Here is a 17413-nt window from a genome sequence, read left to right on the forward strand (position 1 = left end):
CTCTTCCCTTGAACTCCCATTTAGACTTGGTCCCATAAAGGAGGACATATTCAAGGCAAATGATCTTATCCTTATGACAATGTCTTTCAAGTCATTTTGGTTTAGGAAATCTTGTTCTTACTCTTTTGGAAATGCTTGTGGGAACAATATTTCCTGAATTCTTGCACGCTGGTAAAAGTTTGCTTCTTGATGGTCAATTTGTGCTGGCCATAAAGTCTTTAACATTTTCTTAAGCATCTTATATATTTTACATGCTACTTCATCTTCTTAAAAAGAATGACAGCCTCAATCTAATGATAGTGTGGTTTTTCCCTTGTAAGTCCTCCATAAGACACTTCTTAACTTAATGACCAAATGATTTTTTTCTTTTACTAAAGTCTAGTAATTGCACTAGTACATGTAATTCATTATATAGTTTTATATGGAATCATATGGAATTATATGGTATCATAATTTAAATGTTCATTTTCTTCCCTTAATTTGAATTTCTTCTTCAGAGAAACTTCTATTTTTTTGTATGTTAAAACTTCTTTGTTTATCTTCAATATTTGTCACTGTCCCTCAAATTCTTAAAGAAAAAAAACACAACTCATTTAGACTAGATGCTTTAAATTTTCTTCCTTTCACTCTCTATTTTTCCGCAAGGCATTGTTTATTTGTTCTTAGGTTGCTTCTAATTTAGTCTTAATTTCTAGAAACCTTTTCATTTTTACTTCTTTGAAAATAATTCTCTTCTTTCTTGAGTTCTATCACTTCATGAAATAGGAAAGAACAGCCTTTAAATATATTAAAATTTTAACTTTTTAAAAATATAACATCTGAAGCAGGTGATATGTTATTATTTGCTAAATCTGGATGATAGTTAATTGGACTTTTGTTATTATATCAATTTCATGTTTAAAATCACTCATGTCTGGGGCTGGGGATGTGGCTCAAGCGGTAGCGCGCTCGCCTGGCATGCGTGCGGCCTGGGTTCAATCCTCAGCACCACATACCAACAAAGATGTTGTGTCCGCCGAGAACTAGAAAATAAATATTAAAAATTCTCTCTCTCTCTCTCTCTCTCTCTCTCTCTCTCTCTCTCTCTCTCTCTCTCCTCTGTCACTCTCTCTTTAAAAAAAAAAAGAAAAGAAAAAAAAAGCATTTAAAAAAAAATCACTCATGTCTCAAGAAGGAAAATGAAGGGTCTACCAACTAGAATGTTCTATTTTAAGAGCAAATAGAGAATTGTTTGACTTTAAAGATATATGCATCATTTCTTTTCATATTTAATTAACCGGAATTAATTCCATGGGGACAAAGAATTTCAAGGGGCAAGAAAATGTAAAATTTCTTCTCTGTACACCAGAAGAAATGAAAAACTGAATACCAGTAGACACTAGTAATATCTACCATAATACCCAAAAGGAAATTTTTTTCCTCCTATTTGATTTTGCTCAAAGTTGATGCCAAAATATGTGGACATTAATAACCACATTATTAAATAATCAGTAACTTAAAGATGACATCACAGGGAAAATGAGAAAATAATTTGAGAGGAATGAAACTGAAGCATAACACAACAGAGTGCTTAGAAGGAGATTTGTAGCTCTAAACGACTTTATTGAATAAAAAGAAAGAAAGGCATAAAACTGACAACCTAGTTGTCAATTTAAAGCACGGGAAAAGAAGAGCAAACTAAATTCAAAGGAAACAAAAGAAAGGATATCATAGGACTAGAACAGAAAATCAAGATTAAAATTTGTTTTAGAAAATATCGGTAAAATTGGCAAAGCTTTATCTAAAGAATGACCAAGACCAAAATAAAACTCAAATTATTGAAATGATTAAAAGTGTAGCTGTTACTATCAGCCTTGCAGAACTGACAAGGATAAGAAATGCTACAAACACTGTATACTAAGAAGTTTGGTAATGAGATGAATAAGACATGAATTGGTGTGAATATACTTTGTATACAACCAGAGATATGAAAAATCGTGCTCTATATGTGTAAAGAATTGTAATGCATTCCTCTGTCACATTAAAAAAAGATAAATAAGATAAATTACAACAAAAGTACAAACTACCAAAACTCACATAAGAAGAAATTGAAAATCTAAATAGACCTATAAAAAGTAATCAAATTAGTAATTTAATAAAGCTTTCCAAAAAGAAGAGTCTAGGAACAGATGGTTTTGTAGGTGAATTACACCAAACATTTAAGAAGAATTAACAATGCTTCCAAAGCTCTTTCAAAATATAGAAGAGGAGAAAATAATTTGTAATTCATTCTATATGATTGGTTTTACTCTGATACTAAAACCAAACAGAAATCACAATAAAACTATAGACAGATGTCTTTCATAAGCATACATGAAAAAGTATTCAACAGAATACTAATAGAATGCAGTCATATACAAAGATTACATGTAATATATAAAAAGATTATATATAATGACCAGTGGGATTTATCTCAGGCTGATCTATCCTTCAAAAGGCAATTAATGTGAATAAACCATATCTCTAAGGTACAAAAGCCACATTATCATCTCAACAGATACAGAAAGAGCAACTTGACAAAATTTCATAAGTCAATGAACTAGGAGTACAAGTAAATTTCTTCAACTTGATGTCATTTATGAAAATCTAACAGCTAATATCATATTCAATGGTGAAGATTGAAAGATTGCTATCTAAGATAAGGAACAAGAAAGAATGTCTCTTCATTTCTGTACAGCATTGTACTGATAGTTTAACCAAAGCAATTAGATAGGAAAAGGCAATAAAATTGGGAAGAAACCATCTCTGTTTTCAGGTGACAGCATTTTATAAACAAAAGTCCTAATGAAACCACTGGATACAAGCTGATCATTCCCTAATCAATTATATCTCTGTATGCCACCAATGAGCATTATCCAAAAATGAAATTAAGAATACATTTCCATTTACAATAACATCAAAAATTCTAGAATATTAAGGAATAAATTTAAACAAAGAGCTGTAAAGTTGTGCACTAAAAATTACAAAATACTTCTGGAAGAAATTAAAAAGATCTGAACAAATGAGAAAAAAAATTCCCATGTTCATGAATCAGAAGACATTATGATTAAGATGATCATATTCCCTCAAATGTTCTAAGTTGCTAAGATTACAGGTGTGTGCCACCCCATCCACCCTACTGCAGGTTTTATTACCAGTTAACAGTAGAAAAATATAAACTTAGGAAAGGCAAACACCTGTCAAAGTCACAGAATAAAGATCTACACATCTGTCTCCCTCCAAAATGATGTCTCTCTCTCTTTTTTTCCCCTCCAAAGTATGTTTTGTACCTTATGCCTGCTGTGCCAGAGCAGTTTCCCTTGGTAGATGTTGCCACAATGTCTTTCTGGGTCGGCCAGATTTCAGAAATGAGAGCACATTCTAACCCTTACCTACAAACCTTTTCAGAAATGGAGCATTTGATTTATACAACCCATCACTCCCACAGTGACTTTTTGTTGTTATTTTCAAAGAATTTCCTCCGAGTCACACTCTTACTCCACTGTAAAGCAAGAACAATGCTGTCCAAAGCATGCTAATATTAGTTGCTGCCCTACATCTTTTAAACGCTCTTTACTGTTCTGTGAATGTAGGTTTTTGACCAATATTGTTCCTGTTCTATGTTTGCTATGCAATTATGATGATGAAATCTATACATCAGAGAAACTTCTTTTTACCTTAAATTGGAGAACAAACATCGGAATAGGAATTCTGCAGTGCTCTCAGACCTCACCCAATGCCCCACATATATTATATTGGGGTTGCCCTTTTGGTGGTAGAGTTATTTTCATGCAGTACATCCCCTACATTTCTTGCTTGATACCAATGAATAGAATAAACAATTAAATAGAGCAATCTACTTATCACACATATGAGTACTAGGAAATAGGCAAAATGGAAAATGAGGCTTGGACCTAAAATTTTTTTTCTACATAAACAAAATTGTAAAGAAAACACAAACAGCAGGTTAGGAGAGGGGTACTTTTATAGTTTGAAGCCAAGTTGTACTTTCATTTTGTACTACTCAAAGGATCAAGATTGTAAACATTATGTGCAACGGATAAGATTTTTCTGGTTATGTTTCAAACATGAGGAAATTAGATATTTCACTTGAAAGAGAAATTAATTCTTTATGGAAGGATAACTGGACCACTGGTATTTTATCTTGACCTTTTTATTTCTGTGTATGACAGGATAAAAATATTTATGTCATCTCACTAGAAAAGCAATCATGACTACATAATCACACTGTGGAAATATTTTCAGTAGGTTATCTGTTTTGTCAGATCTACCAATGATCTATGTTGTCAAAGGAAAATAATACAGTGTATAGATCTGTAGATCTAACTTAGAACAATTATCTACATTAAGAGGTGAAGATATGAGCATTTCCCTCCGGAAGAATCACTAATGCTGATTTTTGAGCTCAGAAATAGGTTAATTAACTGATAAAAACATAAAATGCTCTTATTTGTGAGAGGAAAGAATTCAGATATTAATGGATGGTTTCAGCTGGGAACAATATCTGCGAGAAACTGTTCAATAGAAAGTTAATGTACAGTTCTCCAGCACGTTGGTCAGTTTGCTTTCTTTTGTTTTTGACGTATTTCTAATGAGAGGTTGTTTGGGTGAAACAGTGTCTGGCCAAGTCCTTATGCTTTGAGAACTTTCAGTCCAGTTAGCGGATCTCCAAGTTTGCCTTTCTGTCTTGTTAGTCTGCCCTTTGGCTTTCTTATTTCTTGTTAGCAACAATCTCACTTCCAGAGACATTAAGTGTGGGAGCAGAGATGGCAGCTAAACATAAATCTTCATTATGCTGAAGAAATACAGGTTTAAAAGAAAACTTAGGATTTTATAATAAGCTACCAAGTCTTCCATTAATACAGATAATTGGAAGTTAATTGTCATAATATGAATTTCAGTTTTTAAAAATCTCATCTAGACCATCACATGGTTCCATTTTCCCCCAAGATTTCTTCATACAGCTTTAGCCTTTGAAGGGGAATTCTATTACACTGTACGTGCCCACATGTCCTTTCCAAGGTCCCCCTGAAGGTGCTTCTGCATCTTCCTCCTAAGGAATTTTTCTAGTCTCCTCTGCAGTGAGGACTACATAACTCTGCTTCTTTGTGGAACAATTTTGAGTTGTCCTACAATCTCTCAGAGGTCCCCAGAAGGATTGGGTCCCCATCGTCTACAGTTTAACTATCTCATTAACAGAACCTCATATTTTGCCTTCAAAATATTTTCTGTCTTCTGTTTTTCTACTACACTTCCTAGATCACCTCTCAAATAGTTCCTTGCATCCAAAGTGTCTCAGAATTTGTTTTAGTTTATCGGTTGGGGGAAGAAATTCAAATGAAGGCAATAATCAAGGAACATCCTGTTTCTTTCTATATATAAGATGGGGCAGAAAAGGAAAAAAAATTAATCAAAATAGAAACCATTTAAATGGCCATCTAGGACTGGACATGGGAATAGGGATTAAATATCAATTTGTTTGAGAGAGATTATTGGAGAGAGATGACATATTCTACAACTGACTTAGAGTGATGGTTAAATCACTCAATATAAGTTGCTAAAAATAATTGAATTATAACTGAAAATGAGTGAATCTTCTGATATATACATATACTTTAATAAAGTTGCTTAAACAATTACTTGATTTTACATGGATAGACAGTGATCCAGAGAGTTAAAGTGCTCAAGGTTACACAGCAAATACCTGTCAGAGATAAGAACAGAATTTAGATCATGTGATTGATCTTCGAAGTAGTGAAGCCAAAATTAAAGACAGAGGATTAATGTAGATAGGTGATTGGGTGGGATGGAGAAAATGGAGGCCCATGTGGGTCCAGGAAGATGGAGACCACCCTGGGAGACTGGAATGTTAATGTCTGCTAAGCACCTTGATTACTGAGGTTACCTGCCTATACTATCCCTCCCAAAAGATTGCAGACAGGGAGTTGTTAATTAATGCCTCCTGGCCTGCTTCCTGCCTGGATCACTCCATTTGGCTCTTCCCCCTGCCAATCTGCTTCTCACCTTTTGGCCATACGACTGGCATCTCTTGGGCCTAGTCAGGTAGGCAGGAAGGTTAAAGATAAGGGGGAAGAGGGCAGGAGAACAAAGAAAGTCTAAAATGTATAAAAGGGGCAGGATGCTGTCACTATCTGGGATATCAGAATACCAGCTATGGCTCCCTTCTTCCTCTGGGGAGAAGTCTGTGTTACTACCTGTGTTAAATAAAACCTGCTTTCTATGCTTGCCTTGGCACTTCTCTATGTTCAGACTTCAACATTTGAGGAAGCAGAACTCATCACCGATAATTGGTGGTATAAGCATTCTCCTGTGAGCTAATGTGATATGAGTACCAGAAATATTATAAGATTATTGACTGTTGATTATATTAATTAGTGTGTGTGTGTGTGTATGGGTGTGTGTGTGTGTGTGTGTGTGTGTGTGTGTGTGTGTGTGTGTTGGATAAAAGACTATAAGCAATGCACCCATGATGTAATGTGAACTGCAAAACTTCAACTGCAGAACTTACACTGAAGTTAGAGATTTAAGAGTTGTAACAGTCTACACCTGGAGCATACATCCCAGACCTCAACCATTTATCAGCTGTAAGCACAACTGAACTAGGACTTAAAAGCCCAGACTTCTGGGGGGTGACAGGACTAACCAGACCCGAATAGAGAGACTGAGATCTCTATCGCTGTTGTCCCCCCTGCACCCGACTCCTCTGGCCCCAATCAAGTTACAGTGACAGGGACTTAAGATATAGATGAGCGTCTGGGACCTTTGGGTGTAGACTCAGGACTTAGAATTAAGATGTGTGTCTGAAGTATGATGAGCATTAATAAAATAGATTTGAATCTAACTGTACCTGAGACTGAGTCGATAATAACTGCTCATGACATAATGATCTTGCTTTAACTCATTAAAAGTAGACACAAAAAATTGCAATTGCAATTAAATACTATATTTACAGCAATTATAATAGTTGTCATGTATTTTAATGCTTATTTTATGCTAAATGATTTACTCAGATTGCTTCATTTAATTTCACAATGGATCAAAAGGTAGCACTATTATTTTCCTCTTCTTACACATGAGAAAATGGAGCTTGAGAAAGGGTAAGGGACTTGTCAAAGGTCACAGAGCTCATATGGATCTAAGTAGAGATTCACCATGAAGGGTTAACACAGGAGCACATATTTATAACTGCTATCTTATACTGCTTCTGCTGCTAACTAGGATTTATATTTCCTCTTACTGCTCCAGCATGGCCAACAAAGAGTTCCATACCTCACTGTTGAGTTTGTTTATCTGCTGTTTGGTCTCTTCTGCTTTGATGAAGAGAACAGCAGCTCCAATCTCTGGGTCTGAAAAGAGACACATACAGAATGAGCTCTTGAGATATCACTCAAAGCAGTCTGAAGCAAAATAATAAAGAGTTTGTTTTGCAGAGATAATAAATGATTACAGGTCATATACAACAAACCTAAATGCCTTTACAGGAGATATCTATGAATAAAGAAAATATAATTGACTCTCATGGAGCTTAGAATCTTGCAGGGAAAAGAAACACTTAAAAATATATATAGTAGGTTTGGATTTCATACTAAAGACAATAGGAAATCATTGTAGGGTGTTAAGCATCAGAGTAGAGTACTTATAAATAAATAAATTTGTATTTTTAAGAACTTTAATCTGTATGAGAAACAGTGTGAGATTAGAAGACTTGGTAGCAATATAGGCAAGAGGTGGATGTGACCAAGAAAAGATGGTGATGTTAGGGTAGAAAGTCCACACAGAATTAAGAGATATTTAGGGATATAATAAAGAAAATGTGTTGCTTGAATGGATGCGTGTAGGCAAGGCTTATGGGGTAGATAGAAGGAATGTGGGAAATGAAGAGGTAGTGAAACCAGAAATAGGTGGATAAACATGATGAGGTTCTGGGCATTATCTCCAGGTAAGCCAAAAAACAAAAAGAAGAAGGGGAAAAACCAAAACAAAGCAAAACAAAAACGTTGTAGTTGAGACCCATCATTGGCTTTCATAATAAGTACATCAGTTTCACATAAATAGTATTTCTTTGACCATTACCCCAAGCAGAGTAATAAACAACATATGAAATTAAATCGAATTAGTGAATCAAGATTGTATTCCTTCTCCTGCATCTTTCGCCCCACTCCAAGAAGTCTTACGAAGACCTTTCTTTTCCCCCAGAAGGTGATGAGTGCTGAGGATTGTGAATAGAGATGAAATAACTGGTATTCTAGCAGAGGTATCTCCACTACAAAAGGTATATTTAAATGTCTTTCTTGGGCTTGGCTTTGTCCATAAAAAGATTTGCTAATTAGTAGGAGATCCTAATATAAGCATCTAAAATTTGGTGGAAAGAGGAGAAGAAGATAGGCAGGGGATTGCTGTTTTTGCATCTGGTAGTTTGCTGGTCATTGTTTCGAGTTACCTATGTGAATTTAACATTGTTCATTGGTCTCTCTGTGTCAAATACAAGTGAATCTCTTTTAGATTTATTTGTCATTTCTGGCATTCATTCATTCTGCCCATTCTTTTCTATGGGCAATGAACTCAAGATAGAGGGGGAGGTGGAAGGAGAGAGGGAGGGAGAAGAAGGAAGAAAGGAAGGAAGGAAGGAAGGAAGGGAGGAAGGGAAAGAAAGAAAAAGAAAGAAAGAGAGGGATTGGGTTGGGGTATGTTTGCATTCAATCATCATCAATAGAGGTGTTTTTAAAATTTCTCTATCATTTCCAACTTGCTTACATCATTCTGACAAATTGCAAGTACCTAACCTCTCGCCAGATAAATTGGCTAATATGCCAATGTACCTACAGTGCGCAACCAAGATAGCATTTCTTCTAAATAATGTTTTTGCGAATTAGTTTGAATTTATAATAGGACATCATGGGTACCATCTGTTGAGCAGCAGAAATTTGAGACTAGTGATTTTACCCCAAAGCCAATGCCAAACATTGAAAGTTAAAAAGAACTATCACTCCTTCAGAGAAGAGTAAATAAAGACCTTACCCCCAAGAGGAGGAGAAATTCTGGACTCTGGCCTGATTCGTTCAGAACCAAAGTCAAAAGTCTGACTTTCTTCACTACTATTTCCATCTTCAATTCCATCAACAATTCTATTTAAAATAAAGAGAAATGTTATGCATTGATGTGCATGAGTTCCAGTATTTTTAAAAGACTTAAAGGATTTTTATACTAAATTTCTAAATTCTAAATACTGTGGGTCTGTTCTAATATGGTAGCCATTTGCCTTATGCGACTAGAATAACTGAAGTGTTTATAGTACACACTTTATATTAAGTATAAAATGCACACTGGGTGTGAAGAATTAGTTTAAAAAAAGGAATGTAAATTATTTTGTTAATAGTTTTTATATAGCACACATTTGAAATGATAATATTTGGGATATATTGTATCAATAGAATATTTAAAAATATAATCTCACTTGTGTGGTTTCTTTTCACTTTTAAACATTCGGCCACAAAAAATTTAAAATTACATATGTGGTTCAAGATTTTATCTCACATTTACTTACACTGGACATCAATATTGTGGAGTTTATTATTTTATTTACTCTCAGATTCAAAAGTCAGATTCAGAATCAAAACTCAGATTAAAAAATATGCACAAAAATTCTTTCATCTCAATCTATCTTAAATCAATACCCTATCCAGCAGAAAATATTCTAACTTAATAAATTATAGCATCACAGAAAATAAATTTGATGATGTCTTCACTCTAACTTGAGCAAAACTCCGAGAGTTAAAATCAGAAAATAAAAATCACTTGTAATTTACTATTACTCTAAAAGTTGTGGCATAATGTCTCAAAACCTGTTCTCTTTATAGCAGAGCGTATATTATTTTTATAAATATAGCCTCATATAATACATAAATCTTTCTTTTCCAGGTCTGATACATTCTCCGTTTAAAATTTACTATTTTTCATTTCAGTAAAAATTTAGAAAGGAGAAGAATTGAGTAATGTTTTTAAATCACTATCTCCAACTGAATTCCAAAAACTTAATGTCCACTTACTTTTTACTAACCCTGCTTTGCTTATATTTTTCTTAATAGTCTCTCTTAATGGTTAAAATGTATTCCTTAAGTGAATCAATAAATGTATAGTATGTCAGAAAGGTCACTTTGTTTATAAGTAGTAAAACAGAATTTGAACCCAGTTTGTAAAACTGTGTATCTCTGAGATCTTGGGGAAAATATTTAAATTTTGAGTTATAGTTCTTGCAATTTTACAGTAGAGATAATACGTACTACTTTATAAGAGTTCAAAAAGACTAAGTGCAACAGTGAACGTGAAATTACCTAGCAAATACATCGAAAGCTGTCAATACTTTTTCCTGCATCTCTGAATTATTCAGCTCTTAGGAAGTTTTGATGATTGCTGTTCCTTTTATACATCATAGCCTGCCCCCTTTGACATTTTCCAAGTCAGGAATTTTCACCTTCTCAATCACTTTTGGTTAATTCCAAAGTGATTTTACTTTTAACTAACAATGAAGCTATGTTACCCACTGAAGAGACTAGAAATAAAACTAAGCTCCAGCTATCCACAGTAATTTATTTGTAAATAGTATGAAAAATAAAAATTCATTTTCTTCATAATTTCAACTTGTTGTCCCATGAAACTTTTGGTAAAATCAGGCATTAAGGAGATAACATTGATGGACTTTTATTTTCATTATAAATTTATAATCATGAAATCACAACGTAGAAACATACGTTTAACCTCATAGAGTTCAATGAATCTAAAGGGAGTAGAGAGGAAGGCTGACCATTCAATGGGTCCTTTTGAGAATATTCCTAAAACTAGTTCTTCTCACACCATACACATGTCTGTGCTTACACTTCAAAAAAATCACACACAAAGCTCAGGGATGCTTAAAAATTTCTATGTAGTAGAAAGGCCCCAATGGCTGAGTAATCTACTAATCTTTATTAAAGGCAGCCACTTTTGCAGGGAAAAGAGTTATATGATATGAACTCTTACCTTGGACTGAGGTCTGGGGGTCCAGCACTATTCAAAGGGGAAAGCTGCAATTTCAAGTTCTTCTCTTTCCTTTTACCATGGTTAAGGGGGTCAGTCTCTTGCTTGGATTTGGGGGAATTTGAACTGGAGACTCTTATAGGTGAATGAAATGGCACAGTTCCTGAAGCCAGCTGCTTTAAGCTTAGGCCTAGATAGCTTTTATTGCTTCCAATCTTCTTGCTGCGTGAAGAGGAGGATCCCCTTGTGTAGATGGGAGAGAGGGAGGCTGTCTCCTCTTCCTCCCCCTCCTCTTCCTCTTCCTCATCTTCCACAATGGATGGGAGTCTCTTGTTGATGCTGCCATTTCCCTTGGGCTCTGACTGAATTGGAGGATAAAGGAGATCAGTACAGAAGGCAAAGACTTCTATAAGAGGCATATCATTCATGCTGTAGGCCTCAGTGAACAAAGTCAACTCTGTTCGGGAGTGGGGTACTACTCATTAAAACCGAAGTCTTTGCAAAGTTTCCTAGAATTTATTTTAGGTGTTAAAAAGTTCTCCCCACTTCTGAGCTCCAGGTTTGCCCCCTCTGCTTTCCTGGTTTTAGCTCCCCCCAAACTTTGCTTGGTCTCTTAAACTGTCCTGGTGGGGAGATGTGTGAAAAGAGAATTTTATCTGCACCTAGTTTGCACCTAGATTTTAATCCTCTACTCACTTGTAATAGTATGTGAGGACATGCTGTTAGGAATAAAGATTTTTAAATTTTATTTTAATGGAGGTCTTTGGCTTTGTTATTTCAAATTACAAGGTTTTTAGTGGAACTTTACATGGTGTTCAACCATCAAATTTATATTTTCCTTGAGAATAAAAACCTTGGCTATTTGGGGTCACATGGAGAGAAAAAAAAATCAGAAGTGTCCTCAGCTATTCTATTTCCTGTTCTCTTTATTCTCGTAGTTGTGAACAAGAAATGGAACAAACTGCCAGATCTGCTCGCTTGAAAGTCCTTGAGGAAAGAAGGAAGATTAGTCTTGCCAAAATTCATCCTAGGATCACTAGACTCTTGACTAGGGTCATTCAAACTTATAGGCTAAGAATAATAATAGAGAAGATGGAAAAAGACAACCGAGGTGTTGGTGGAGATGTAGGGCAGAGATGGCACTGAAAACTAACCTTAAGAGAGTCATTATTATTATTATATATATATAAAGTCTCCCCACTTCTGAACTCCAGGTTTGCCCCCTCTGCTTTCCTAGTGTGTTTATATATATATATATATATATATATATATATATATATATATATATATATATATATAAAATAGTGACTATTACAATTAGGTTAGTAACTCTGAACAGAGCCACTAATTTAGGTTTTTATACTAGTCTCTTGCTCTGACCCCAACATAGCTTAGTTTCTCTGGGCATGTTCAGAAGGCAGTTCATTCTAAAAAGGTCAATTCATTTTTATGTGTCTCAGTTTCTTTTGAAGATATCATCACTTACATATGCTTGCAAATATTTCTAATGAAAATAAGATTAAAATCTGAAAATCCCTAAGATTATTATTTAAATCTCATGAGCTGTTATAGTTATGACTTCAGTGGACAGTTTGTTCATTGGGGTGTTCAAATTTTTCTATGTCTAAAATAGTTGTAATGACAGACACAGCAAACAATTGTGACTCACAGGTAGGTCATTCAGTTTAGGATATAGCTACAAATGATTGGTTTACTCATGAATTTTTTTTATTATTTTAATCTAAATGGCTCAAAATTTCTCAATGAAATGGTATTCCTAGAGTCCCATTTCCAACTAGATACAATTATTTTAATTGATGGTAAAGGCGTATGTTCTTTCTTGTATAGTCTTGGTGTTGCTTTCATTTTTTTTGTTTTTCACAGTTTTTAAAACTCTGTTATAACAAAAATTGGAACCACACAGAATTATAGGAGAACATTTGTGTACTAGCATGGTGGAATTGAAAATTTAGCTTATCCAGCTAAAGACACAACAGGGCAAACTTAACAAAGAAATGAAACACACTGAATAATTCTCTAATTAGAAACTATTTGTATTTATACTGACAATTTCATCATCCCTTTGTTTCAAGTCTTCATGGCTCTAATACAATCATCTGACTAATGACCTGGCAAATGTCTGTACTTCTACAAATTTCCTTAAATTTCATACTTACATGTTGTCAAAGAGAGTTGGTGCCTTGGAGGAATTGCTCAGAAACTGAGTCTTGCAATCAAGGCATCAGACATTGCTGACACCAAGAATGAATTATCCTACCTACCACTACTGTAGACAGGACTGAAGTTTATTAGATTGGTAATAACTGGATTAGACACCCAGCTCTATATTATTAGCTTCTATGCAGGAGAACCAGTTACTTTTCTCAGGTCATCTACATAAAAATACTTGCTTCCCTTATGTAGCTGGGTTCACCTGTTACACACTGCTTTAAAACTCAGCCATGGATCTCTTCCTCCTCATTTGATTTATCCCTTATTCTCTTTCTAGCAAATACTTTCATATAAGCAATGAGGTTTTTATACTCATTGCTAAAGAACTCTCAAACTTGGTTCATGACATTTCGCTGGAATAGCCACTTTAAACTTAGAAATGACTAGACAAACTTTTCTTCCTTTTAAAATACTTTCAGTTGTAGATGGCATAATACCTTTATTTTATTTATGTATATTGACATGGGGCTGAGGATCGAACCCAGTGCCTCACACATGCTAAGCAAGTGCTCTACCACAGAGCTACAACCCCAGCCCAGACAAATCTTTCTTGATTAGAGAGGAAGCAGAACAAAGTCTTGAGGTTGAATGCAGAGAGTTTAGTCAAAGAGTTCTAGAAGTCCTTTCTAGTTATAAGTGAGTTGTTATTCTTGGGAAATATGATTACTAAAAATCTGTTTCTTCACTTGTAAATTAGGAATAGTGTGAGGGAAACATTAGATATCAAATAATAGAAATTAAGCACAGAGCAATGTACAAAGAAAAAGCTGAATAAACACTAGTCCGTGCAATGATGATGATCATGAAGAAGGTGAAAAAAAGTATTTATATCAGGGCAGGTGCTGGTTATTTATTTCCGTGAAATTTTCCCTCGTATCCATTAACATAACTATTAGCAATGCACCCTGCCCAAAGATAACCTTTTCCCAGCTTCCCCTGCTAGTTGGTTTGGCCATAAGGTCACATTTAGGGATGATGGCATATAAGCAACTAGGTTCTGAGGAACTTTCAGAAAGACTATAGAATAGGGGAGTTTCTATTCCATTCTTTCATATTTCTTTGATTTCCAGTCTCAAATGTTGATAAAATAGATGGATATTCAGCAGCCATCTTAGAGAATAAGGATATCTTGAAAAAGACAGCCATATGTTGAGGCAGATGAAGCAGAAGGAAGAAATCTAGGGACCCTATGGACACACTAGAGTAGCTATATTTCTTTTCTGCACTTTCCAATAGACAGAAATAAACATCTGTTGTTTTTAAACCACTTATTCTTCTGGTGATTTTTTTTTTCTCGTACAGGGGATTGTCCTCAAGGGTACTTGACCACTGAGCCACATTCCCAGCCCTATTTTGTATTTTATTTGGAGACAGGGTCTCACTGAGTTGCTTAATGCCTCACTTTGGCTGAGGCCAGCTTTGAACTCCTGATCCTCCTGTCCTGGCCTCCCGAGCCGCTGGGATTACAGACATGTACCACTGTGCCCGGCTCTTCTGGTGATTTTTAACATTGCAATGAACATCAGCCTAAATTATCCAGAATTTACTTTTGAAAGTTAAGTGTGTTGTATTACTGGAAGGGTTCCTGATCTTTGCAATTCTACAAAAGGGTGAGAAATCCACTTGAAAAAACAAACAAACAAACAAACAAAATGCCAAATTTCTCAACGTGCAGGAGAGAATTTAAAAGGTCTGGGTGAAAGTTTGTGCTATTGTGAGGAAAAGCTGTCTGGTGAGAAGAGTTGAAACTGAAAGACCATTTTGTTTTTTGATGAGGGATTTTGTAGAGATGAAAGAGATAACTAGTTTCAAAGAGAAGTGTGGTTGAAAGCAATGAGAGGCTTGAAGAGCTTTTAAGAAGTTTTCTGATGCAATATTAAAAGTAAACTGTCCCCCACCCCACCATCATTAAATTATCAATGTCTTTGTCATATTGCTATGGTTTAGATATGAGTCCCTTGAAAACTCATGTGTGAGACCATGCAGAAATATTAGGAGGTGAAAGGATCAGACTATGAAAGCTGTAACCTACTCAGTGGATTAATAATTTGAATGGATTAACAGATGATGACTGTAGGTAGGTAGGGTATGATAGGAAGAAGTAGGCCACTGGGGATGTTCCTTTGGAGTTTATATTTTGTCTCTGGTGAGCAAAACACTTTCTCTACTCTCTCTCCTCTAATTTCTAGTTGTCATGAGTTGAGGATCTTTCCTCTGCCAAACCCTTCTGCCATGATATCCTTCATCTTGGGTTCAGAGCTATGGAGTCAGCCAACCACAGCCTAACTTTTGAAACCTTGAGTCAAAATAAACTTTTCCTCCTCTAAGTTGTTTTTATTGGGCACGATGGTTATTGTGACACAAAGAAGAGTAAAACAGAAATTGGTACCTGGAAGTGGGTTGTTTTTGAGACTAACCTAAGGGTTTTGGAAGCATTTAGAACTGGTTTGTGTAGGAATTTTTAAAAAGTTTGGAGATGCAGGCTGGGGAAGCCTAGAATGTTTTAATCAGAGCTTAATGGGTGATTCTGTGGGAGCTCAAGAAGGCCAATAGGACTGTAGACAGTAAAGACTGGGCTTATAAGGTTTAAGAGGAGAAGGAGGATTTATTTGCAATGGACTAGAGGCCATCTGTGTTATATTCTGAAAAAAAAGAGTTGCCTACATTTTGTCAAGATTCTGAGATTTTCTGTCAGGCTGAATTTAAAGGTGATGGACAAATTAATTTGGTGGGGGACATTTTGAGGCAGCACAGCATTTACATAGTGGCATATTGCTGGCAGGTTTTAGCTGAGTTTATGTTCATAATCAGAAACAGAAAACAGAAAGGAAAGACTTTTAAAACTTTCAATTTGGCCAGAAAAGTGTGTGTCAAAGTGGGGCCAAAAGAGGTGTGGTTGTGAAAGAGATTGTAGCCACAAAAGTACTTTACAAAGACGCAATAGAAAATATGGCTTGAGGGTATCTCAGGAATTGGTAAAACCATATCCATTACAGGTTCAAGACTGTAAGAGTGAAAATCCCTTTGAGAAGAGATCATGGAAGCACCCTGCTTATACAGGGGGACCTACAATGTTATTTCACTGTGCTCAGCTGCCCAGGTACTCAGGTTGTTGCAGCTGTTCAAGGCTTATAACTGCTTGATATGACAGCAGTACTTTGTGTCATTTCTATGGTGCTGGTTCTACAGGAATGCAGGATTCTGGAGTTGGGGCTTCATGGAAGCTTTTACCAAGATTTCAAAGGAGGACTTGGGAGGCCAGACAAAGTGCATCAGGGTCAGAATCCCTGTAGGCAGCCCCTGAGAGGGCAATACATGAAGATGTGAGAAGGAAGTCAAAGCTGTGGTGGAGACTCCCAAGATTAAGAGATGCTAGAGATTTAGAACATCTTCAGAGGAAATCTGCAGAAAACAGTCCGAGAGAGAGGCCATATGAGTTACAACCAGCAAGCTCACAGGGCAGAGCTACACAAGTCTTTTAGAGGGAACAATCATGATGTAATGTGCCTCAGATGCTGGATGTGGAGCTATAGGACTTATTTGCCTAGCTGAATTCTGGTTTTCCTTTGGTTTCATCCCTTCTTTCCATGCCCCTATTTTAAACCTTTGGAAATGTTTACTCTGTGCCACTATTATTGTATATATGTAACTTGCTTTTGATCTTTATAGTGGCTCACAGTCAGGAGTCTGCCTTGAGTCTCGGATGATATTTTGTACTTGAATTTTTGGGCAATGAAGGAACTCTTGAAGACTATGGTAAATCTTGAAAATGGACTAAATATATTGTGAGATGGGCATGAGCTTTTGGGCTATTCAAAGGCCAAGGGCAGAATGTTATTGTTTGTAGATAAAGTGTCCCCTGAAAGATCATGTGTGAGACAATGGAGAATGTTCACAGGTAAAATAATTAGAATATGAGTTCTGTAACCTCATCAGTAGATTGTTAGTGAATTAATGGGTGGCAACTCCAGGCAGATAGGGTGTGACTGAGGGAAGCAGGACACAGGGGGTGTGTCTTTGAGGTTTATATTTTGTCCATGGTGAATAGAGCTGTCTGTGCTTCTTGGCTGTCATGAACTAAGCAATTTTCTTCCACCAAGCCCTTCTG

General features: G+C 35.7%; 1 protein-coding gene across 2 annotated transcripts in view; it reads right to left on the minus strand.

Moving 5' to 3' along the window:
* Kcnh8 (potassium voltage-gated channel subfamily H member 8) overlaps nt 1–17413 on the minus strand; it is a 334538-nt gene that overhangs the window by 16339 nt on the left and 300786 nt on the right. For both annotated transcript variants that reach the window (XM_078038309.1, XM_078038308.1), the window contains 3 exons: nt 11077–11435; nt 9079–9185; nt 7330–7406 (listed from right to left, as the gene is read on the minus strand). In XM_078038309.1, coding sequence (XP_077894435.1) covers nt 7330–7406; nt 9079–9185; nt 11077–11435 — 543 coding nt within the window. The remainder of the gene's footprint in view (nt 1–7329; nt 7407–9078; nt 9186–11076; nt 11436–17413) is intronic.

This window comes from Ictidomys tridecemlineatus, chromosome 2, assembly GCF_052094955.1.
Source record: "Ictidomys tridecemlineatus isolate mIctTri1 chromosome 2, mIctTri1.hap1, whole genome shotgun sequence".
NCBI lineage: Eukaryota > Metazoa > Chordata > Mammalia > Rodentia > Sciuridae > Ictidomys > Ictidomys tridecemlineatus.